Consider the following 23,656-nt stretch of genomic DNA (forward strand, 5'->3'; position numbering starts at 1 on the left):
TTATTATTATTTATTATTATCAACATTTGGATTTTGCTTTGGGATAGAGCTTGTACGACCCTACAACCAGACACCCCATCATCAACTGAGAATAAAAAGATCCATTGTAAAAAGTTCCTTCATTTTGCAATCAACCCGCCCCTCCCCCGACCCCATGAAAAGTTTAAAAAGTCACAGGCATCTACCTAGCCTAGCACAAAAAAGTTGAAAAATACAATGCATAGTTGCACTTGGCGCTGAGAAGAACGTAATAGATAAAAAAGGTGGGATAGGTTGGAAACTAAAATAAATCGCACACAGACAACAATTGCACCTCAGCGTGTATTAATCAACATTACCCAGCTCACTAGGGGTTTCTCGCAATAGAGGGGAGGGCCTTCGAAATGCATTGCTATTTGGTTAGCCAAAGGTCCCCCCCCACTCCGGAAAACCCGTCGGAGGAGCCAATAATGCCCCAGCGTCTTCAGCACGACTCGGTGGAAAAAGAATGCCTTGGCACACACGCATTCTTCATGCCGGGGGGGCCAAGTATCTGAAGAGTAGCCTAGAACATAGTTCTAGGTCTCTCTATTGTATTTCAGACCGAGCACCCCATCTGCAACAGGCTGAAGACGCCCCTCTCGCTCCAACAGTGTTTTGATTTTTTTGGTTTTTTGTTTGCTTTGAGTTTATACAATCATAGAGAAATCTTTGGTTTTGGCTGGAAAATTGAAAAAGAAAAGTAACAAAAACACAACAGAAAAACCCCAATAAACTAACAGTCCCAAGTATTTATGGCAGCAGAACGGTGACCCGCCAAAGAGATGCCTAAGAGCTGGGGGGGGGGGGCATTTGCTACATTCCAAGAAAATGTAAGATGTAATACGAGATTGTCCATCAACTAACTGCATTTTTTGGTCAATACTCGTTATTAAAGCACTGCAGAAAAAGACAAAACAAGAATGGCAGCTTTTGCTCTCAACTTCAACAAGACCCACCCTTAAACTGCTGGACGGCAGGACACGGAACCTGTAAGCCCACCGCGGTAAGACATCAAACATTTTTCAGCCAGCTCATGGTTGTACCTGCACGCTACAGAAGTGGCATCATCACTTAGCCAGACTGTATACAAAAAAAAGCAGATGAAGTGCTTGGCGATTAACGTGACCACCGCCAGTAGGAAAGGAAAAAAAACGTAAAAGACTGTAATGTGCCTTAAGTGTGAATAATGGAAGATGTTGAGAAGCTTTGGGATAGTTTAAGGGGTCAGGGGCCAAATGCCGGTCACTCGGCCAACCTCACTCATGTCAGAGTTGACAACTATGTTGGGTTCTTGGAAAAGGTGTTAGGAGGTATATGACATCTGTGGTACCTGTGATGAAGTGACGCCACTGCTACGTATCTAGGTTTTAAAATAAAAGGGGGGGGCAAAAAAAACCTCGGAGGACCAATAAGTATGGTGTTTGCCACCATGAAAAACTTTTGAGATGATGTGAAACATCTGTGAAGGGTGATCTAGAGCTGAAATGGAAATCAAACTTGGAAAATGTATGCAAGATCACAAAATGAGCGCAACAGATGATGGCCGACAACTCCTAGGGGTGTAGGCTGTGCCCGTGGGCATGGGAGATGAGGTTGATAATCTTTTTGGAAATCCCACAAGCCGGGTTGTCCTTGTCCTCCAAGTATTAACGTCTTGGAAACATCATCAATCGTCTCGCCCCCTAACGCCTACATGCAAACCCGCTGAGATACTCAAGTCCTGCAACGTGAACTAACACAACACGCGTCATGTCTGACGGACAAACGTGTTCATAAAGCTTCCGAGTGACATCTATAACAAAATCAAAACCAAGAGATCTCCCCGACCAAACACTGCCGGTAAGAACGTCCCGCGCTTTCTTGGGCATTGCCTTTCCCTTCCCACCAGGTTTGTCGCAGACATAAAGGTCACTAACAAGATGCCGCCCCCCCATTCCAAGAGGGTATCACCACAAAGGTGTTTTTTTTTTTTCTGGAAAAGCAAAAAAAAAATCTGTTGGGATTCTTAGTAAATGTAAATTCTAGTAATGCAGCAAAATATAAATTCCATCTCAAAGTAGCCCTATTTTAACATTTTGGTCTTGAGCAATTATACTTTCCAAGAGCTACGGACACCACTACCAAGGAAACACGCACACGTTCTGCAAGTTAACAGAAATTTAAAGGAAAAAAACTAAAAAAAACCCACAAGTCTACTACAAACATTAATTACACAATCTTTGGAAATGCATTTCCTGAAGGACATACGGAGGCCAAAACCTTAAGTGCCTTCCTTCCACGGCCCACTGAGATTTTCAGTGTATCGACACAAACCTTCACTCGCCATTTAGTACTCACCAACCCGCGGCATTTTTTACATTTTTTTTTTTTTAAGCGCCTCTCAGACCTTAAATATTCAGAACTGGCCGGATTTTTTTAAAAAAAAGTCAGGCTCTGTCTATAAAACCGTTCAATAGTAGGTAAGGAGGCCACATTCAGAGCCTCTCTTTGCTCGTTAAACCTTCAGTAATCGTTAGGAGCGATACATACATACATACATATCTATTATATATATATATATATATTCATATATATAAAAACACTAAACAAACATCAGTCCATAAAACAAAGAAAGCTATCTGGGTCTCACAGTATTGGAGTAGGTGGCGGGATAAACGACCGGGTGCAAAGAAACGCACGGGACAGATTTCCCTTTCCGTTTTGGTTTTCACATTATGTTTTTGCTTTGCTTTTTGGTTATTTTGTTTCTTTTTTGGTAATGGCATGCGTAGTAGCGATATTATTAAAATAATAATAATAAAAATAAAAAAAAATAACCACAGTGGGGGCTAAACACAAGGAACATGTTTCCTTTCGGCTCTCACTGGTTCGGTGAACACGTCGGCAGTTGTGCCCCCTCTTCCGAACGCCAAAAAAAGGGGCTTTTGATAAATACATTTTAAATTCATAGGACAGGTGAACTCACAAGGAAAGAGTGGGGGAGGGGGGGACGCCGCAAAGCTATGGTCTCCTAGTGAATAGTGAACTCATTCAATTCCTAAATAAAAACCAGAAGGACTTTAAGCCGGATAAAGCGTATTTCTGGAGTGAGTCTACGAAGGCTTTGGCAATTAAAAACAAAAAATCTATACAAAATACATCATTCTTTATAACAAGTCTGTTCTTCACGCCCCAAATATAATAGTCTATATAACCATGATGCACAACAAACACAAAATAAAATCTACATACAGCATGATTAGGTTAAGTAATGTCTTCAAACCTAAACCTCTACAAACAATATTTTCTCAGGGGTTAATAAAGTTATTTTTTCCACAATATTGGAGCGCGTCTATGTTAAAGCCTAGATAAACCGAGGTATTGTTTTTTTTATTTTTTTTTAAATGAGGTGCCCAGAAACCATTCCGGGCAACTCGAAAATCTAAAAGTCCTACTGAGCTGCCACATAGTTTACATAGAAACGAAGGAGATGATATTGTTAAAGCTATTGGGTCAAGCAAAGTCTGGGAGAACAATGCTCAATGCACAAGGCGGACATTGGTAAGGCTTTACCCGATACGGATATGCCAAGCAAAAAAAAGAAAAAGAGAAAAAAAAAAAAAAAAGAGGAAAAAAGAGGAAAAAAAGAGAAAAAAAGAGAAAAAAAAAGAGAAAAAAAAAGAGAAAAAAAAGAGAATAAAAGAGAAAAAAAAAAGAGAAAAAAAAGAGGAAAAAAAGAGATGGGGGAAAAAAATGAAAAAAGAAAACGAGAAAAAGAGAAAAAAATAAAAAAGAAAACGAGAAAAAAAAACACAGAGATGATTTTGCGACCTGGGAAAATATAATCACGTTTTTCCGTACATAGAATTGGCTTTTCATCCAGAATCCTACTGTTTATAGCGATCTTGAACTGTTAACCTTTATTATTTTCCCCTAAAACAGGACAGGTTTCTATTGGCAATGCCCTATAAAATGTTATTTTCTCACGGAAACAATCAAAGTGTTCCAGAGGTTTGCCTCATTGGCAAAATAAAACGGGACTTTTTCTAAAGGCATAAAAATGTAATCGGAATAAACATACGAGAGGCGGAGAATCCGTCCAGGCGTTTCAGGCCGGTTACGAAAACCAAAACAATAACCGGAAACAATATTTTGAGGACACTTTGATTCTTGCACACCTTTCCTCGCTCGTAGTTTTCCCGGGAATATGAAACGGAATAAAACGGCAGCTCTGCTTTAGAGGCTAAATGAACGAGCGATGATCCAAATGAAACCGGCTCTTCAGAAATAAAAACATTATCTGGGGGGGTCTACCGAGAAGCCAAACTGGGCAAATGACCAACAGAAATTAGGAGTTAAGGTGCCCTCCGCACTTAATTCAAAAAGAAGTCTTGCTAGAATTCAAAAGTGAATCATATTGGCAAAACTACCCCAAAAGGCAGTGGAGAAGAGGCTGGCGGCTCAGCAGGGGTGGCTGTTTTTTGGTTTAGCGATAATTACCACTATGGTAAGCGGCATACAGGCTGTGGGACGCGTTGCTGTTTTGTTCTGTTTGGGCTGTTCTTAAAAGCCCAACTCCATGTCAGCTTCAATCAGTGAGAAAGTCTAATTATCCAGTTAATTATATCACCCGCGTTTAATAAATGGAACCCCTAACTCAATACATGGAAGAGATTCCTACGACATCCGTGCGGTGGATCATCTCACATGAAGCTTATCGGGTTCAAAAGGGGTGCAACGCTGTGTATCGGGTCATTATGAATAAATTTAAAGAGGTAATGGGACCCAAACTGGCGGAATTTAATTATTAGAGATGAACGACAGAAAAGCTGACCGCAGCATCGGGATTTAAGCAAATGAAGCCGTTTTTACATCCCGATGGTTCATCTAAAAGCGGTTTCGGGTGACGTGGCTCGAAATGGTTGTGAATGGCAGCGGAACACCAAGTAGATCTATTCTATTCATTTTCCCAGGAAAAACACCAAAAAAAAATATAAAGAAATGAGCAACAGAAATGAAACAAATGGCATTTCCCAAATAACGAGACTATAGCCACTTTCAGGGGTTGGTGCATCAGGCGCCACCACCGAGGACAAGTACCGGACACACGAACCGGCAGGATTCCCCCCCCGATTCCAAAGCAAGCGACGCAGCACGTTCGCCCCCTCGGCAATCGCCTGCCTACACACCTCCCGAGCCAACCGGCGCGACCAACGACCATAAACCAAAACAAACCCCCCCAAAAGAACGCCTACCACTTAATTCACGCGGTGAGGATGACGGGGTGGGGAGCAGGGAAGAGGGTAAAGGGCTGGCTGACTTCAGTATCAGAGTGACTTCTTCATCCAAATATTTACAAGAGCGGATTCATCAAGTTAGAACTCATTTTTAACATAAATCACTGGAAAAAAAGAGAAAAAAAAGGAAACATCCCCAAAACAAGCAGCAATGTTTATATAAAATTAACACCCCCCCACCAAAAACAACAAAAAAAACTCATTAATGAAAGAAATTGTCAGTAGCATCTATGTCGTCACACACTGCGCCCGAACTGCACTTACACAAACTAGTCCATTAGTACAGCAGCTGCTAGGAATTGACTTTGGTTCAAGCTTGTTTAACCGTCCTCCGCGCCGGAGACGAGCAGGCGACCGTACGCACCGAACGCCCTACTCCGGCAGCGAAGGGGTTTAAAAAAAGAACATTTAACAAAAAAAAAAAAAGAAAATCAAAAGTATAAAAAAACTAAACATCACAAAAATCAAAACAATACATTTACAAACACGGTAGAATGACACGGTTAGTATACCGTTTGCAGTTCACGACTCTAGATCGGTTAGAGATGGAAAGGATACGTATTACGAGCAGGCATAGAGGCAAGTAATGGACGAGCCCGGGATACGCGGGGGCCGGTCGGGACGCTCCTACGTCCAACGCGGCCTCCAGGAACCGTCCCGGCCGGGAGATGTAGTGTGAACCGCAACGCAGTGATCCAGTCTGTGTTATCATTCTCTTGGATATTTTTGGTTTCATATATATACGATATTGGTACGTTAAGGTAGAAAAAAATATACAATGCAGACCACGTTCCGTCCTTAAACACACTTATAAATAGCCAGATGCGGCCCCTTGGGCACGGCGACGCAGAGAACCGAAACCGGATGATGTGTGCAAAATGGCCAACGCTTCAAGAGGACACCTTTACTGACCCAATATACAATTATATATATATATATATTTGTAACGGGGGGAGGGGGGGCGAATTGATTATAGACACATATTGAGAGCTCCCCACTGAAGCAACAATGGGGCAGCCACCGATCGGTTAGGGTGAGTGAGCGGTTAACATTACGTCTCACACAGAGCCGGCAACTTTGTACACATCATCTAAAGCGAGGTTTCAGTCCTCGGAACGGAAGGGCCGCCGACAAGTCAGGTATCGCCGAGAGATCGTTAGGCTGTCCTCAAGAACGTAGGAATCCGAACCAACTTGGATCGACTCCGCAGGGTTGGCAGAAGACACCAGGCGTAGTAGGCTTGGGCAACTGTGGACCTTCAGCAGTGGCTTGACTACATCGTCGACGGGTTGTACTCCGCAGGCAGCCGGCTGGGTTCCTCCGACTTGGCCAGGCTGGTCTTGGCGCTCTGGCCTTCAGGAGAAGATGGACAAGCCACCCCCCCCCCCCTTATTCATAACAAACGGGGGCCGCAAGGAACTCGTTTACCTGGAACCGGTAAGAAAAACTCATCTGGCAGAGGAAATAAAGGGGAAAAAAAACATAAAACCAGCAATACAGGCCTGCCTAAATTGTACCAGTTAAGAAAAGGAACCCCAACATTTTGATATGACTATAAACACCTTGCATGACATAAAAAGGTCTGTACAACAGACCGATACAAAATGATAATTAAAAAAAAAATTAAAATAAAAAAAAGTATTCAGAGCAAACCAAATTTCCTCTTCCGATATCGGATTTTGTTTTTGATAACCAAGCTTTATCATGTCCATGTGACTGCTGGAAATAAGTAGTCCTTCCACTTTTTTGTATTTTTTATCCTTTTGTATTTTTTTGATTTTTTTTTTTTTCTTCGTCTTTTTCCTTTTTTACATTTTTGGTTAGAAAGTTCTCTGATCAGCGGTCACCCCCGAAAAGAGATTGTTTGTTATAAAATTAGGCAAAATGTTCTTCGGTTATTTGTTCTCGTTTCGGATCCTCTATTGAATCTCCTCTTTTTCATTTGCTCGGGAGGCAGCCGGACCCCAGGGCCTACCTACGCTAGATGGTGGCTGTGGTCGGCCCCCTAGGAGCCCGCGTGCCGCTCACTGCGCCTTGGAACTCGACGTGGTGGTGGAAACGGCTCCGCTGGCAGAGGCCACGGTAAAGAGAGAGTTCTGGACGGACTCGATGGAGGAGGTGGTGGCGTGAAGGCTCGTGATGGGCATGGCGGCCCCCGCGGAGGCTGCAGAGACCAAGCTAACAGGGTTGCTGGTGAGCAGTGAGAGGTTTTGAGGATTGAGGAATAAGGGTGCAGTCACAATGTTGGGCGTCCCGCCGGCATTGGTAAAAACCAGGTTCCCAGAGGCATCTAGCGATGTTATTGGAAGAGATCCACTAGAAGCAAGAGCTGGCATTGGACGAAACAACAGATTCAATTAGGGTCAATCATCATGAATTACCATACAAGCCATTTCATATATTTATATGTATTTACATATAAATATTCACGCACATAATTTATCTCTTAAAACTATACATCGGCAGCCTTTTAAATTTTAACGGCTCACTCTGAGACTCTTTAACCCTTCGTTGTTCCGCAGGAAGCGACATTTCTCTACCCTTAGCAGACAGATGTCTTGTTAAGTATTGTAGAGATATCGTTATAGCTGGGAATTCTCGTAAAATAAGGAGCGGCATTAGTTAAAACGTCTAGTCTCCTATGTAAAGTAAATGTAAAGTTTATTAAAGCTTGACTGACCTTGTATGGTTGCCAGTGTACTGTTACTCATCAAAGCTGGGCTTAGCGCGCTGCCGAGCGTCCCCGGGCCGAGGCTGAATAATGCCCCTCTGCGAAAGAAACACACGGCAGCAAATTAACACGTGTGCTTCATGCTGCACACACGTCAGGTATCACTGAAGGGGTTAAAGTTTCTAAATAGCAGATTTCTTCAGTTATTGTAACAGAGAAGTGCGCTGAAGGGATAGAGACCTTTGAGAGGAACGGTGCATTTTTAAATGGCTTTGTCAAGCGGCAGCTGTCGGTGTTTGTGCAGCTGCCGGCAGCTTCCAGAAACAGTTGCTGACCTTTAACTTCTCACTGAATTCACGGCATGCGGTAAAAGGATCCGGGGCCACCAGATCTAGAATCCAGGTAAGCAGCCCGGCAACAACTAAACGATCAGAGCGATATATGGAGTAAAGGAGATCCGTACGATTATAGCGGACAGGCGGCAGTAGAAAATAAAACATACATATATATATATATATAAAATTTATAAAGAAAACTGAGCAGCCAGTGTTATTTAAAGAAAAACATATATATATATATATATAAATAAATGTTTTCCTTAGAGATTAATGCAAGTTTCTTTATTTGCAACTTATTTTGCTTAATTCCTTTAATCGTTGGATATTTATGAATAGAAGAAAAAAAAGCTATAGAGAGGTCGGAAGAAGAACAGGAGATAAAATTCTAATTCTGGTTATTACATGCCCACCAAAAACACAGGGGGGGGTGTTATATAACGTTCTCCGTATTTATCTGCTGGGTGTGCGGTTATTTTTTGTATGTTTTGTAAGTGGCGGAATATTCTAGCGTGGGCCGACAGGTTCAGGGGGCGCCTGAGAATCAGCATCACGGTTTAAACCCAGCAGGTTTCCTATTTAGCAAACGGCTCTCTGGAATCCTACGGCATCCTAGCCGCACATTACTTACCCAGCGGCAAACTGAGAGGGTGCCATCAGCCCGGGGTTGAGGCCGGCGGCAGCGGCGATGGCAGCGAGGCTCGCGTTGCCCTGTAGCGCCGAAGCGGCTGCCGTGTGAATCCCAGCGGCCGTCACCATCACCTGGCCGGTATTTAGAGAGGAGGCGAGGGGCGCGGAGGTGGTGTGCGTCGTGCTGGTCTCGCTCGCGCTGGACGCTTCCGAAGTTGCTGCGGAGGCGGACGGGGAAGGAGTCAGAGACGGCGAAGTCAGGACAGAGGACACGGGAGGCACTGTAGATATCACAGTCGCTGTGTTGGTCGCAGGGGTCCCCGTCGTGCCTGGAACGGTCAATGAGCCGATTTAAAGAGGACCCACCGACTTCATAAAACGACTCGCGTCAGCGGGATGGTTCAGGAGGCTTTACTTACCGGAGGCAGAAAAGTTGGTTACAGCAGCGCTGGTGAGAGGGATCACTGGGTTCACCGTCAACGTGGTGGCCGCGCTACTCGTCACAAGGCTCGGCGTACTGGCGACCTGAAAATCAGAGGTTGCCATTTAGTGAGAAGCCACGGAGATCCCGCGGCGATCATTCAACAAGAAAGCGCTAACCTGGCGTATATCACAAAAGGGCAATTTGGTACCAACTGTAAACCTCTGGGTATTCTTAAAGGAAATAGAACACGGAACACGAGTCCGTCAACAAAGACATGATATCACTCCGTATGACATGGAACTGACTTTCAGACACACCGTATCATGACCGAAATCCCCGCTGCGCTCTCTGCATCACGAAGTAATTTATTAACTTTTTATTTCATATATATATATATATTATATACACACATATAAACTTGTGTTCAAAAGTTTGGGGTCACTCAGCTTTTTTTCATGGTAAACAAGGACATTTCTGGCTGTAACAATTCCAAAAAGGTTTCTATCCATCAATTAGTCTTTTAAACTGAAACTTGGATCAGTGAACACAACGTGCCATTGGAACACAGGAGTGATGGGAGTGATAGAGGGCCATTGGAACACAGGAGCGATGGGAGTGATAAAGGGCCATTGGAACACAGGAGTGATGGGGGTGATAAAGGGCCATTGGAACACAGGAGTGATGGGAGTGATAAAGGGCCATTGGAACACAGGAGCGATGGGAGTGATAAAGGGCCATTGGAACACAGGAGTGATGGGAGTGATAAAGGGCCATTGGAACACAGGAGTGATGGGAGTGATAAAGGGTCTCTGTACGCCTATGAAGAGATTCCATTAAAAATCAGCTGTTTCCAGCTTTTATAGTCAGTCATTTTCAACATTAACCCCGTCTGCGCTGAATTTCTGACCTATTTCATCTACATTTTAAATTGTTAAATCCTAAAAAAGTTATGTTCCCATATTCCCGTAGTTGTCACAATACATATATATATTTTTTTTAACCCGACCCATAAAACTGGGGTCTCGCCCATCTGCCCCGCGGTTACTCATTGACGGAGAATGCCTGCCGCACAGGGCTCTGTCGCCCAGCAGACGATCTCACGGCGCAAACCCGCGCTATATCTGTAAACGGCGCGGCCATAACCCTCGCTACGGTGCAGTAATCAGAAGAGCAAGCGGCAACAATATCACCGCTAAACATTAGAGAGAAGAAAAAAACACCGACCAAAATACAAATGCGTGTTCTAATTACTTACTGAGTTATATAGCGCCATCATATTCCGCAGCGCTGTAATAACACAGATGTTTGTGAAAAACATAGCCAAAAATACGGAATATCTTAAAGCTATGTCCGCTAACTAGAGCTCTGCGTGCCGCGCCGTCTCTTTCGGCTCCCGGCGGCCGCCGGCAGTTCAGTAAGTTTGGTTTTTGTCGCGCCTTACCAGTGGGGTTGGAGTGGAGAACATGCTTTTAATGGGCGAGGTGCTGGACGCCCCGCTGCTTGGAGGGTTAATCCTTTTCTCCTTTTGCCGTCGGTTACAGAACCAAACACGGATCACCTCTTTTTCCATGTTCAGCTGGTCGGCAATCATGGTGATTTCCTCCGAGGTAGGCTTTTGGTTCTGAAAGCGTAAAGAATGATATTAAAAATTGTCACACGCAATCCACGTTTGGGAAGCAAAAGCATAACGAGAGAGAGAGAGAGGTAATTATTTTAGGAACTTTTTTTTGGGGGGGGTATGTACACCTGTGAAAATGATTTTTTAACCTAAAGCTTGTGATTTTTGCTTGGCAGATATATGGTCTAAAAAATGAATGTTTTATTTTGTGGCAGGGTCAGCATTATTTCTAATTTCCTAATTCATTCACCTCCCTGAATCCTTATGAAGGATGCCAGCAACTTAATAACAGGGGAGGAATAACTTAACAGGGAAGAGTAAGTTAGGAAGGCTGTTCCAAAGGGATGTTTTAATACATATATAGCTTGTTGAAATCCGGAAACGCCGCTGCATATCCCCAGTGTACAGAACGATGAAATGTAATAAATGGGAAAGTTGGCGAGGACCCCTAGACTCTCGCACCCCCCACTCACCTCCAGGAAACTCTTCTCTAAGGCCACTCGTATGTTGGTCTCTATGCTGGTGCGTTTCTTCCTCCTGCGATTCAGCCCCTCGATTCCATGCCCCGGGGAGTTCAGGACGCTTTGGCTGGTGATCGCAGAGTCCGAAGTGATGTTTTCTAGAACGCAGAAAGCGAGACCTGCGTCAGTGACGTCAGTCCGGCATTACACCAATTAATATATTAATTTAATATATATTAAATTAACCTGTATATAAAAATAAGTAAAAAAAATAAAAAACCTGGCACATGGACCCCCGAGCCCACTTACCTGCATCATTCAGCCACTTTTCCAGGAGGGGCTTTAATTTGCACATGTTTTTAAAGCTGAGATTCAAGGCTTCGAAGCGGGAGATAGTCGTTTGGCTAAAGTCATTTCCATAGAGTTTGCCCATAGCAAGCCCCACATCACCCTACGGATAAAGCCACGGATAACAGCGGTTACAAGAGAGCCGGCAACCTCAATAATAATAATAATAATAATAATAATAAACTATAAAAGCCATCAATTTACAAACGTGTGTGATTGTATGCACACGCACAAAAAATGGATATACATACATACATATATACATATATACACACAAACTACAGTGGCCATTCTAGGCCATATTTCTAAATACATTGCAGGACGCACTGGGGTCGGGCGCACTGGGGTCGGACGCACTGGGGTCGGACGCACTGGGGTCGGGCGCAGGGTAAAGATGTTACTTAGCTCTAGTCTGTCTACGCTCACTTACAGCACTTTATCCCTTTTCCCCCGATTGGCGACATGCTTAAACCCCAAAGGATTTATCAGGAACACAGCTTTTGACTTTAATATATAAATGCCCAACACGACAGCCCGGAACCCTCGTCGCCACGTATGTTACGGACGCGAGAAGCCGCATTAGCGCATTACAGAAAGAGGCCTTCATGCTGTTGCTGAACTACAACTCACATGACTCTAAATCAGTGGTTCTCAACTCAAAAGTGGGTCGCGGAGAGTCAGGGCCGGACTGGAGGCATATTTCACTTTCCTGCCTTACACATTCTAGTGGCAATCCGCGAGCCGCAGGCTTCAGGACCGTGGCCGCAACAATCAGGGCCGTCAGGAAGCCTCCGGTCCGGCATGTACTTTATTACTCCCCGACAGCAAAGCAAGTTGCTCGATTGGTTTGCGGTCGCTGTCTGCTCCTAGTGGTGCTGAATAAAGTTTTTCTCTGATTGCTCCTCCCCTCTTCCTGCTGCAGCCCGCAGGCAGCCTTTCCACTCCCTCATCTTTTCTGAGGTTATTTTTGGGCCGCAACTTAATGACCAAAGACAAACGTGGGTCCTGAGGATGCACGGGTTGAGAACCACTGCTCTGAATCAGCTTTTCTGTTGGATGGCCGCAGTTCAGACACTGAAGGTGGAACGGTTTTTCTGAGGCTACGTAAAGCCAGACGTCCGTCCGCAAATCTATTCCATTTCGAGCATTTCCATATCTATGCGTTTATGCAAATTATCTACTCAGCCGCACACAAACTTCTCGCCAAATCTGCACGTAAGACAGGCTTTGCCACACGGTGGTGCTAAAAGAGCGGGAAATCGCCACCGCTTTCACAAAAGCGTCCTTTTGAGTGTTTTGCATTAACTTAAGACGTCTTAACGCTCATTGGCATGCGAAGAGACCGCGCGAGGCGGTGAATCGCCCGAGACATTTATTACACCTTTTGTGCGGCTTCAGCGCAGTTAACCGGTCTGACACGCTTAAGACGTGTAATTAGGACTTTAAAGGTTACACACTGCGGAGCTGCTTTTTAAGTGTATTAACCTTTAAGACGGAAAATGCTACGCTAGCGAGAAGTAGCCAAGCAGGGGCTTGCGGCGCGGCGCAGCGGTGAGAGCACCGCGCATGCTGGGAAAAATACCCACGAGTTTAAACGGCGGGGCGAATCCGACTCTGGTCGTCTTATAACAAGACGTTCTTCTCCCGGATCCACCTGTCGGGAAAGGGCTCGCGACCTGCCGGGAAAGGGCTCGCCTCCCGCCGCTTACCTGAGTGAATCCAAGTTTGATGCGTCTTTGTTTGAATGTCTTCGCAAACTGCTCGAGCAGCTCCAGGTCGCTCGGCTCCTCCAGACTCGGAGTGTCGATTCGCTTTGGTGTTGACTGGCTCTGTGGAAGTTGCTGCACGGGGGTCGCAGCTATCGTACGCGTGGGGGTTGCTGGCTGCGAGAGATCACAAAATAAAAAATGAGACAAACACGTGGGGCTCTCGGAGGAACTCGTTTTTGGTGGATGGTCTCTGGTGAATGACGCTCCATCGGAGGAAAGCGCTATAAGGGGACAGCTGGATGTATCCCCCTAGGCTGCAGCTGCCCCACTACTGCTCATGCAACGTAAGACCCCAATTAACGAAGCCCCTTGGGGGTCTACACTGCCTGAGATGACCAGCGGTCATCAATGATTTATTCGCTCTGGTCAACATAAAGGACTTGAGATAAAACCCTAACCGCCCCGGCTCGGATAACCGCTTCCCGGGATGGCGGGACCCTCGAAGGCTTGAAACGTTTACGGGATCCCATGATGCAAAATAAAATATTATCTCCTGTACATTCGCGGCCAAGGGATCTGACTGTAACACCCTCCAATAAAATAAAATGTCGTGTAACAGCCTAACAACCGGTTCATATGTTTAGCTTCTTTGTAACGATGCAATCCCCCCCCCCCGTCGGCAGGTACTGAAGGTGTGATGTCATACATTATTCATAGCCAGGAAGGAAGAGGTCAGTCGGATGCCGGGAAGCACAAGAAACTTCAGCAAAAATGAGTTAAAAGCCCTGCTGAACAATCACTAACTAAACAGCGTATAGATTGGGCCTTACTGCATCGATGGGCATAAAGTTCTTATGTTGCAGAACCAAAAATAAAGGTGTGGGGGGGTTGGGGGTCTGTCTACCATCTTGAAGTACATGGTTTTGCTGCTTTAAGTTACCTTTTCGGTATTAAAAAAAAAAAAAAAAAAAAAAAAATAATAGCAAAAATATCCCAGAAACTAAAAATTATTTTATTTAATTTATTGTTTTTTTTGGTTCTGGTTATGAAGTCGCTGGCGGCTTAAGAAGGGGTGTTCGGCACGCCAGACCTCGTTCGCGGCGGATTATTTCCGATAGAGAAGATGGCGGGGAGCACTCGAGAAAGCTGACCTGTGAGGTGAGGGTGACGCTCGGCTGAGACTGCAGGAGGTTGGCTTGGCTTTGCTGAGGTAGTTGCGTTAAGAGATTCTGCGCCTGCAGAAGGCCTGGAAAAAAATAAAATTTATTTAAAAAAGTATAAAAAATATGTAGTAACATACAAGGTATACAAACGCTACCTGAGCTCCATAATACTCAAAGATTCAATCATTAAATACAATCGGGGATAACCGGTCTAAAGAATTATTACAACTCATTTCAAAAAGAGACATTAAAAACCTTTAATTAAAAAAATAATTAAAAAAAATATGTACTACGTATACCCGGCCATCCCGCGGACTAAAGACATAAGAGCTTGGCAAGGTACTAAAGTGACAAAGATAAAAAATATAATTAAAAGCCTCTTAAAACACAACTTCTCTTGTCTAAAATATAGCAAAAGATATATATATAATAGGCAGATATATATATATATATATATATATATATATATATATATATATATATATACATACATATAAATACAGCCCTGTAATATGTAGGTATAAAGATAATGCTGGGCTGCGAACGCTCTTATATTGGGGTCGGACAAATTAGCTGCCGCTGGTTACAATGTAACTACATTCCTGCCAAAAAATGAATGAATAAATGAAATGCAAAGTCAAAAACAAAATAGGCAAAGGGAGCGGGGTCTGAAACACCCGACGCATTTCACCCACGCGGCTTCGTCAGGGGCTGGGTATACGCAGTACATGTAAAGATATTTGTATTATTCTTTGAAGTAAAAGCAGGGCGGTTACCTTGTTGCCCCTGCGGCGTCTGCGAGATGATGAACTGCGCCGGCGGCAGGTTGGTGGTCGGATGAACCAACACGAATTGCTGAAGGTTAAGATTCTGCTGCTGCAGCTGCTGCAATTGCTGTAAATCCTGTATTTGGAAACACACAAGCAATCGTCAGCCCCGTAGCTCAGAGGCGCGGGCAGGGCCGCCTGAGCGTGCTGGGAGTGGGAGGACGGGCTCGTACCTGTGCAATCTGCATGGGCTGAGAGACGGGCATGTGTGTCATCGGAGTGGCAGCCGAGGCGGAGATGGTGGCCCCGGCGGCGCTGTGTTGCTGGCTGGCCGAGTGCTGCACCGCCGCCGCCAGTAACTGTGCCTGCGCCTGCTGTAGTAACATCTGCTGCTGCGCCGGCGTCAACGTCAGCTGCAAGAGAGCAAAACAGACTCGCATAAAACATCGCGATATCAGACTGTACAGATCCAACGATCCGGAAACGGGAGTGCGATGAGCGAACCCCAAAATGTACAAATACACCCCGTTTTAGGCTTCTTTTCCAAACAAAATAACCCTTTAGACGAAACGATCGCATCTCATCCCTCCCTCTGCCAACAAGCACAGAAAATGCGTCGCGTTAAAAAGGCTTTTTAAAGCCACAGGACTTTTCACATAATATAACGGCTTTCATACAGTTGCTCAGCAGTCGTATAAACCCAGAGGGACTCTCTGACTAATGAAAGTCTATGGAGGAAGGACTTCATTAGCATTGCCATAAAGCATCAGCTCAATGTGGTGTTTGAGCCGGGAAAGTCACTCAATAGGTTCGTTGGTCTTTGTCCCCAGAGCCGCACACGGCTCGGCACCCGTAGGCAATGCTTGGCCTGAAGAGGTAAGGCCAGCCTTTCATAAATTTAGTTTTCTGTATAAATTGTAATGTAACCCAAATTTTCAGGTTTTTTTTTTCTTTTTAGTTTTTATAATATCTGTTTTGGGCTCCACAAATGGAACGGTGCGAATAAAAAGGGTTCTCGCTTAGGGGATAGAAACACGCTGGTGTGAGTGGACACACAGGCTGCGCCATCGCACCCCCATGTGAACGCGCCGTTCAGCAGTTACACACCTCGGCACCGAGAACGTCTCCGCTTTTAATATCCTTACTATTTCTTACGATCATGTACACCCCGTAATAGGGCTGCAGCTTGTTACACGCGTGTTACTTGCTGCCTCACCGTAAACGCCGTAACACTTGGGGGGGGGTAACGAAAGTCTATGAGGAAACCGCTCAGCAAGAGCCGCGATAGAGAAACACGCACGGGGAGGGCTTCACGTTTAGAGCACCAGCTCCGGGGCCGACCGCAACCAATAAAAAACGTCCGCTGAGGCAACCAGTAAAAGAGGCAATACCTTCTGCACTGGTTATCCCTTCCGAGCTCCGCTGTGCTCGGGGTCTCGCTTAGGTGGTCTTTGAACAGCGAATTTGGAGTGCTGCCACCTGAAGGCAACCGAGACCCCGAGCACAGCGGAGAAACCAAAACGAGACCGTCATCCCCGCCAACCAAGCACAGCCTCGAGAAGATGTAGAGTGTCACTCAAACCGGCAGCGCTACTGCACATGCACTCTGAGACATCACCGGAGAATTAAACGGGGTCCCCAATCCCGCCAAGCTCTACCTTTGTCCTGAAAAGCGGGACAGAGGTAGAGCTTGAAGGACAGCGGGACTGGGTGTAGAGTGTTGGGACTGTCCCCTGCAAAGCTGGACAGTTGGGAGGCATGTACTAATACATTGTTCTAGCTTCCGATCGGCCCAGCATGCGCAGGAATGGTTAGCAGCCAGCTGGATGAATTAAAACTACACTAGAGCAGATTGCACATTTTCACACTTTTGGCCCAATCCGCACTCGGCGGCCGAGCCCAACGGCAGAGAGCCATTTTTTCAATGCTAAGGGAGGCGCGGATAATCCGGGCATCCGAAACGAGTTCACATATAAAAAGGGCTAAAAATAGCGTTTCTTACCCCAGTGATCTGTCCCCCGGCCACCATGAGCTGAGTCTGGGGTAAGGCCGCCTGGAGTGAGGGCGGGTGGGATGGCTGGACTGCTTGCGGAGACTCCCCAGGCTCTTCTTTAAATTTAGTCTACAAAACAAGGGGTAGAATCCTCAATAGGCAGGAACAAGAACTGAAACAAAGTCTTCCCTTTATCGGACGGAGCCCCGCAGCGTGCGCGGCCAAGCCGGGCCCTTTAACAAGTTCTGTCCCTTTAACAGCTTTACTCAAACTGAATAAACCCATATAATCAACAAAATAAAATAAAAAAATAAAAAACATGATGTAACCGCTTCATGCGCAAAACGTGGAAATAGCCACCCCAATATATTGTTCTAAGGATCTGTGCGATTATTCCGTCCCATTAAAGAGCCGCCGGCCATCATATGGGGGGGGCTTCAAGACAGGATATATTGATTAGATAATACTGACCCTGCCACGGGCTGCCACATATATATATATATATATATATTATATTATATAACACCGCCTGCCAAACCAAAGCTACGGGTGGTTTTGCGGCACGGAGTTCTGCTAAAGCGGCGACTGGCTGAGGCAGCCCGACGGGAGAAAGACGAGCGACACCTTCCCGACGGGAAACTGAATAGTTAATCTTTTAAGCCGAATACACGGACTGGCTAACGAGAAGCACAGAGTCCGGGAAATATTCATTCCGCTCGGCCGGACCCAAAGTGATAGAATTTGCTTTAAATATACAAGCAGAAAAATAAAGAAAAGTGCAGTAAAAGCTGTGAACGCTCGGCAGCTCGGCAGCCCCGCAGAGGGAAGCGGCTGCCAAAAAAACGATTTATTTTCCTCAACGAATCGGAGGTCCAGCAAATGCAGCCCCCAGCTGGAGGAAGAGTATCGGGGGTCCTTGGTTTAACGGAGGGTCATTCCATGTCCAATGCGTGTCTATATGTGTGTATATGTATGTGCGTGTGTATGTATGTATGTATGTGTGTGTGCGTAAACAGAATGTATTCTGGAACCACAGTCTTGTCTGCGAAATAAATCCCATCAAAAGAGAATTCTTTGAAGCCGGTTTGCGTGCCGAGCTGCCGTATCCGTTCCCATGCGCGGCGGCGCTCCGTGTACCTCGCGTGCGGATACAACAATATACATCGGGACAGCGTGTAAAATTGATTTGTGGGTCCGGTAAAAGGCTTTAACGCTTATGAACGGCTTCCTCCCGGGACCAATATCTCTACAAACTTCTACGCTTGCATCATTTAATACGGATTACTCCAAACGCGCTCTCGTTAGTTTACTGATGATCGGGAAATTAGATCTCCGCTCAAAAGATAAATATATGTCTGCCAGCCACAAAAAAGATCCGGGAGCTGAGAGCATCACACGAGGAGCCTTCATTCAAAACGGAGGCAAAAACTGCTGAAACGATTCCACAGACCGAACGCCAGAGGGGAGCCTAACAGAAACACAGAGCCGGCCGGCACATCGGCCCCATTCGGCCCCCGTCTAGTCCGCCCGTTTCTCCTGCTGTAAAGACCCAAACCTTAATCAGTCGTTGGTCTCGTCTTAGATTCAGGAGCCGTATGTCTATCCCATGCATGTTTAATACCCTCGCTGTATTACCCTCTACCACTTCTACTGGGAGGCTGTTCCACTTATCTACCAGCCTCTCAGTAAAGTAAAACGTCTAACATCTAAGCCGCTGACCCTCTCGTCTGCACTCGACTAAAGGGTTAAAAACTAAAGGCAAGATCAGACCTGTCTTGACAATGCCCCGGCTAGCTACCCCCCCACTCCCTTTTTGCCCTTCCTACTTATGCCAAGGCTCCTAGGATCTGCCCTGTTTTCCCTCGACTTACAGCACTGAAGGCACATGTGCCATTTTTAACCCCGTGATGCCTCCTGCCAACTAACCCGGATGTATCGTTGGTACCGCACCATACGCGGCTTCATCAGAACGTCCCCCACTGGGTTTTATTATTTGGGGGGGGGATAAAGAAGAGGAGAAAAAAAACGTAGGTAGAGGAGAGAACGTGCGCGTCGTACGGTAATTAAAACGGGTTCTGCCGAGCGCTTGGGTTCTGCGCTCATTTGCATATTTTCCACCACCTGTTTCAGGGACTGCGGAGCGGCTAATTAGCATAAAGCTCTGATTAATGCTGCCAGTCACTCGCAGATAATTGCAGCGCAGGACTGTAAACATTCTGCTCCGGAGATACCGCCTGTTTGCCAACATCCCTCTCGGGGAGAGAAAAGTTTTGCCATGGCAACAAAAGACTATTTTCTGGCTTCTCCGGCTCCAAACGGAAGGTCGGTGTAGCAGCACAATAGCCGCGCCGACCCCCTTCTACCCGCGCCGGCTCCTTCTGAGCTGCGTTTGCACAGAGCGGGACCCCGGAACCCTCGGCGGGATAGGAATCGTTCGCCGACGATGGCGGCAAACACCGTGCGCCGGGTGCCCACGGCTAACAACATGGGCAAAGGGCATTTTCTTTGCAGAAATAAATAATCCTCAGGGGACGATGCTTGTAAAAGATGGCTTTTTACGAAACGCACACAAAAAATTAGCAAAAAAAAAACTCAAAAAGTTTGTAAAACAATTCAGCAATTTGACGCGGGGCTAAAAGCGTGAGACATTGGTAAAAACGCTATCCCTGGAGCTTGTTGCTGTTCTGGGGCTTAAGCACATTTAACCCTTAGAGTCATTTGCTGCACAATAATCCATAAATCAGTGATTTGGGTACAGAAACCCCTTTAAAATATATATATTCTTCAATCTTAAGAAGCAGTTTATAGGGTTTGAAGATCCCTCCTGAAATCCCATTAAATCCCAGTATGGCAGACTCGGTACCCATTCCCTAACATTTATTCCCCCCCGGGGATTACGTTTCCTGAGCACTTCTGGGTAAAAAGTGCTACAAATTGTGTAAGGCTCCGCAGAAGCACATTTTCCATGGCGATTGCTCCTCATTTAATTGCACTTTATAACGAAATCCCAAACGACCCCCTCTATCAGCTCCCTGCTGTAAAAGCGCCGGTCCTGGCTCATAAAATGGATAGTTAAATCGGCGAGAGGACTTTATGAAAGCCATGATTTAACTATGCATTATACAGGGCCGGCCCAGCCCTTATAGCAGGAGAAGGTCCACTTGGGTTGATCCTTTACATGTTTAGGAGTCGGGGAGCTGAAGCTGCAGCTCTCCTGAAACCTCTTGGCTTTGTAAACCCTTTCTCACACATAGAAGAGCTAGGGACGCCACGCAAGGTTTACAGCCCAGGCACACGCGTGTATTCTTACCTGTACATTTAAGGACTGTGCAGCAGCCTGTAAACTGGATCCAGCGAGCTGAGCCTGTAACGGACAACAAAAGCACACTGATTGATTACCCCGAAATGCCCACCGGTACTCCAAACGGCACTGCCTGACTACAGGTGGGCCACACATAGTAGGAAGTGGGCATCTATGGCTTTGTCAGAAAGGATGGGGACCACACAAAATCCAGAACGGCCGGCAATTGAAACAGATACATTGTAATTCCTCCCCATCCTATAGCACGTCAGAGAAAATAAAATCATCTCAAATCATTAGAATTCCCTCCAATGGCCGTGGAATAGGCTGCGTGGTAACCTCGATCGCAAAATACGCTGTATTTTATCATCATGATTTTAATTTTACTTTCTCAGTCTATTCATTCCTTAGTAAAGCGGTTGAATGAATGAATGAATGAATGCGCGTGGCTCCTTTAAAGAGTCGTCAAGTAGTTAGTTCACTAAATTCGTTCTGCTTCTAGACCCCGGACACCCGGATCCGCTCCTTTCATTATCGAGCGCCCTGAGGCGTACACGGTTACTCCGGCACCTTTCTCTACTAATACATGCAACGTTGTCTCGCGGTGGAAGACGCTGCCGGATTCTGATCACGCAGCGAAAAGTTCATTCAACTTCGTTATCACAAAAAATATTAAATATGTAGCAAAAAATGCTAATTATTTGGGATGCTAAATATTTCCAAAGGAGAAAAAGCACCGAGAATGCAATCCGACCAACAAGTTACTAATAATCCGAAAAGTTTGGAACTCTGGCACTGAACGGGTTAAATACACCGATTACTCTTAAGTCATCGGTTCGTTCATTACATCGGTTGTGACTCTTAAGAGGCGGCCAAGGAATCGTGGGTTAATTTCTCAGGATAATAATTAAAAATATATTTTTCGATGTTAACATTTTAAGTATGTTCTATTAAATAATCATAGAAATATATATATATAAAAAATATACAGATTATATATATAAATTATTTTATATATTATATATATATATATATATATATATATATATATATATATTATATATTATTTATATATCTAAATATAAATATTATATATAACCTTCTTTATTGTAGGGTTAAGTAAAACAAAAAAATAAAAGTACTTTAATACTAAAAGTTACTTTAAATGCCCCTTTGCCCCTTTAAGAGCCGTTCGCTATTCTCGGTCATTATTAGAAAGACGTCTGATATTTAGAGGTTCGTTTTTTCCGACCGCAGGGAGCTCAGCGCAGGATCTTGAATACTTTTAATGAATCTGGTGCGCAGCTTGCGATCTTTTGCCGTTCGGCCGCCTGCGCGAGCTGATGCCGCACACACCGTGCGCGTGCCGATGCCGCACACACCATGCGCGTGCCGCCCTACAGTCCCGCCTCGCGAAAGGACAATGAATATCCGCTGGAAACGGGTCTGGGAAGCCAATTAAAACTTCACGCTGGATATATCTTATCTAAAGTAAACAAAAATAAAAGCAGACAGGAATCTCTCCGATAAGAAGATAAGAAGGCGGCTCAGGGTAGAAGAATAAATACGTAAGGGGAGGGATCTCGGCTCTCCCCGGTTTAGAGCGTTTTGGGAGAATATCCTTGTTTCTGTAAGTTTCAAAGCGTCTATAATCTTCTTTGTTCTGCGCCTCCTGCTACACAATATCAAAGATAAATTATCCGTTCTCCAAATTATAATAGAGCGATAAGAACGCAAATCTCGCTGGAACCCGACGCCACCGGAGGCCTCTTCACTTATTTTCATACTTCTGCCCCGCGCTGCAAGAACACGAAGGGCAATAAAACGTTATCAGCGCCTTTACAGCTGCCTCACGCAAAACGTATACACCACAAAGAAATATAAGGGGGAATCTGCAGATACTGCCGACAGTCCTGCAGTCAGGATGCCATTCCCCTCGTCGAGACCTGGTAATGAGCAGTTGCCGGTCTCGTAGGGCCAATGGCGACTGGGCACGTCGGGCAGTAAAGCGAAGAGACATCACGATCCGCCACAAAGTGTTGCAGAATTGCGTTACCGAGGTTGGCGTCTTTCTAAGCGTTTTGTGGTAGTTGGCAAGAATGAATCCTATTAGAGAGTCCGTGCTCGATGGCGGTAATCCAGGTATTTAAATTGGAATATAAAAATGGCATATCAATGAACAATACAATTTTATAGCCAGAACAGTAAATTAAAAGGAACTTTATGACTTAAGACGTGGGGTCATCTCCTGCCGCTTGGGACATTTAACAGGCTCTGGTTACTCAATGCAGTCAAAGCACAAACAGGGCATGATTAGCTAAATGCAACCTGCCATCATCTGCCAGACCCCGGTATCTGTACCCGACATAACACTGCCACGGCGTAAAATCCAAGGACGGGGCGAGCATCAATTTACTGTCCGTTCAAACGCGCAGCCGTGCGGCCCTTCTGCGGGGAGCCGGCTTTTAGAGGCTGCGTTGTTTGCCGTCTGGACGAGGCTCTGCGGAGCAGCTCTGGAAATAATCTGCGGAGTGCGAATTAAGTAAATCGCTTGCTCTGGGTGCAAACATCTCAAGACATTTTACAGCCGCGGCGGCCTGCTGTGCCGGAGCCCGCTAGAAAGGCTTTTAAAGCTGGAATTCGTCCGGCGAGAACTTAAAGTGGTAGAAAACCATCTTCTTACTTACGGAAAAAGAACCGCCGACCCGGGGCTCTGATCCGCTAAACTAGGAGGCCAATTAACCCGCTCAGCACCATCTCCAACATCTGATAAGGGCAGGTTTACAAAGTAAGAAGCACATGGCAGATATTTCAGCCCTTTAAATCCTCAACTGATCGGCCGGCAACCTTTTAACAAGAAGGAAGGTCTCGCTAATCGGGAGGAACGTCTGGGGCTCTGTCGGCCTCCTCATTCATACACGGCGTGGCTTGCGGAATGA

General features: G+C 45.5%; 1 protein-coding gene across 1 annotated transcript in view; it reads right to left on the reverse strand.

Moving 5' to 3' along the window:
• Nucleotides 1–7,058: 7,058 nt before the first annotated feature.
• The window catches only part of POU2F1 (POU class 2 homeobox 1), a 50,714-nt gene continuing 34,116 nt past the window's right edge, over nucleotides 7,059–23,656 (reverse strand). The window contains exons 4-16 of the mRNA XM_053455492.1: nucleotides 20,727–20,780; nucleotides 17,426–17,545; nucleotides 15,657–15,836; nucleotides 15,433–15,559; nucleotides 14,645–14,739; nucleotides 13,494–13,667; nucleotides 11,746–11,887; nucleotides 11,449–11,594; nucleotides 10,799–10,978; nucleotides 9,353–9,458; nucleotides 8,935–9,262; nucleotides 7,978–8,066; nucleotides 7,059–7,626 (exon numbers count right to left, since the gene is read on the reverse strand). Coding sequence (XP_053311467.1) covers nucleotides 7,322–7,626; nucleotides 7,978–8,066; nucleotides 8,935–9,262; nucleotides 9,353–9,458; nucleotides 10,799–10,978; nucleotides 11,449–11,594; nucleotides 11,746–11,887; nucleotides 13,494–13,667; nucleotides 14,645–14,739; nucleotides 15,433–15,559; nucleotides 15,657–15,836; nucleotides 17,426–17,545; nucleotides 20,727–20,780 — 2,046 coding nt within the window. The 3' untranslated portion in view covers nucleotides 7,059–7,321. The remainder of the gene's footprint in view (nucleotides 7,627–7,977; nucleotides 8,067–8,934; nucleotides 9,263–9,352; nucleotides 9,459–10,798; nucleotides 10,979–11,448; nucleotides 11,595–11,745; nucleotides 11,888–13,493; nucleotides 13,668–14,644; nucleotides 14,740–15,432; nucleotides 15,560–15,656; nucleotides 15,837–17,425; nucleotides 17,546–20,726; nucleotides 20,781–23,656) is intronic.

Source organism: Spea bombifrons, chromosome 2 (assembly GCF_027358695.1).
Source record: "Spea bombifrons isolate aSpeBom1 chromosome 2, aSpeBom1.2.pri, whole genome shotgun sequence".
Lineage (NCBI taxonomy): Eukaryota > Metazoa > Chordata > Amphibia > Anura > Pelobatidae > Spea > Spea bombifrons.